Raw genomic sequence first — 1,942 nt, 5'->3', positions numbered from 1 at the left:
CCACCACAAGAGTAAGAGAATAACAATGTGTTTATATTGTTAGTTGCTACAAGTAGAGTCCTAAGATCCAAAGGCCTACAAATCATGCCTAGATTTAACTTCCACTGGAAGAGAACGTACTCTTACAAATTTCTCAGCCAAGTGTGGTAAATGGGAAGTTCCATGAGTCTCCCACTATATACTTCCCTGGACCTTTATTTCTAAATCCTAATGATACCACCAAGGTTGCTCTAAAAGCACCTTGCCAATCAGGGCAATTGATGTTGGGTAGGAGCTTACTATTCAACAAGCAGATGTATATATAACACTCAACTTTGCAACTAAAAGATATACTCTTTATAGCAATTATGGATCAAAAGCTTGTTTTAAATACTTCAATATTACAGCACCATAAAAAAAATCTGCCTACAACTCCTGACCTAAACATATTTTGTTGAAGAGAGGTAAAAAAAGATTTAAAATCTCATGTTTTAAGGATATATGTATGAAAGTGAAAAATATAAAAACAATCAGAATGTAAATATGACAAGATAGAAATATACACTTACCTATACAATCTCCATTTGCATCCTGCTTATATCCCATGTTGCATTCACACCGATAACTAGAAATGGTTGGTATGCATCGCCCATTTAAGCAAAGGTTGGGGTGATGCTTACAGACATCTATTGTCTGATTGAGTATTGCTGAAAAGAGATTACAGAACTTGAGACAATTTTGACATACAAATGGAGTTGAGAGGTCATGTTAAGTTATTTTATCGGTTCTATACTAAAATGTGCAAGTTTAGCTATTTTTTCAAGCTTTAAAGAGAAAGTGTTTCAAAGAACTATTGATTGATGTGGTTGTGAAGATACTTAAAAAACAATACAAATATGTTAGACAAATGGCCTGCATTACGATCCAGCATTTATATCAAAGATCTCATGAGAAAGAAACCACTGGGTTTGGATCTATGCCAATTGGGGCCAACATTTTGGCAGTCGTCACCGATTATCCTGGCACTTTCTCCACGTGCCACTCCAATCCCCTTCCTTTGGCTGATCTGCTGCTTTGTTTTCTGCTCCCTGGCCAATTTGATACTCCACTTTCTGCTTTGTCTACTGCTGTTCCATGTGTCCCCTTCCTGATCTGCCATATGCCACACACAGAGCCTGCCCATGCTGTTAGGGTAGCTTGTCATAATTTACGCTTTAAAGTTGCACCTGTTTGTAGAGCGGTGAATTATAGCATCATTTAAAGTCTTCTTTTATATTCAGCCTAAAGTTCTGTATAGCCTCATTATTATCTGAACTTTTCATTTTGCTGGTGTTTGCAATATCAACTGTCCTTGTTTCTTGCAAGCAGCTTATAGCCTTGAGTTTGCTCTTTTTTTGATGTTTTTTCTTTTTTCGATCACTGTGACAATGTTTTCTAACACAACATAGTAATAGTTTTGTTACTATCCCAAATTAACTGAACTTGGCACTAATCAGCTGAATCAGAGGGATGAAATGATTGGATATGTTAATGAAAGGTGATAAAGGAGATCAATAGACAATGCTTAAAGAAAGACACCAGAAAAAGGCCAAATTAAGAGGTGAGGTCGTAATGGGGATGTTGAACAAAGGAATATGCTGACAGGATAAAATATGTACAGTATGCTGACCGCAGACAGACCAATCTAAAGGCAAGAAGTCATCAAACGAGTCAAGTTAAAGAAAAGCATACGAGGGGGAAGCAAGAAAGTTGTCATTGTCATCATCATTGACATCATGAATCCAGCTTTCAACACATGACCGGATCATCCCAGCCAACAACGCACCCTTTGCTTCAGGAACTGAGCAGCCATCTTTTTTGTGAGGAAAAGTAACATCTGGGATTGGGTGAGATCATTGTACTAAGTGTTTTTTGTCTCTCTGAATTTCATAGATTTCATAGACATCAGGGCTGGAAGGGACCT

The 1,942-nt window shown here is 37.4% G+C and overlaps 1 protein-coding gene across 4 annotated transcripts in view; it reads right to left on the bottom strand.

The window, feature by feature from the left end:
* Positions 1-1,942, bottom strand: part of FBN2 (fibrillin 2) — a 283,527-nt gene that overhangs the window by 153,928 nt on the left and 127,657 nt on the right. For all 4 annotated transcript variants that reach the window (XM_019554934.1, XM_019554938.1, XM_019554937.1 and 1 more), the window contains exon 10: positions 549-686. In XM_019554934.1, the coding sequence (XP_019410479.1) occupies positions 549-686 (138 nt within the window). The remainder of the gene's footprint in view (positions 1-548; positions 687-1,942) is intronic.

The sequence above is a fragment of the Crocodylus porosus genome, unplaced genomic scaffold, assembly GCF_001723895.1.
Source record: "Crocodylus porosus isolate Cpor-Errol unplaced genomic scaffold, CroPor_comp1, whole genome shotgun sequence".
NCBI classification, from domain to species: domain Eukaryota; kingdom Metazoa; phylum Chordata; order Crocodylia; family Crocodylidae; genus Crocodylus; species Crocodylus porosus.
Note: the sequence above shows the minus strand (reverse complement) of the source record. Positions and strands in the feature narration are given on the sequence as shown.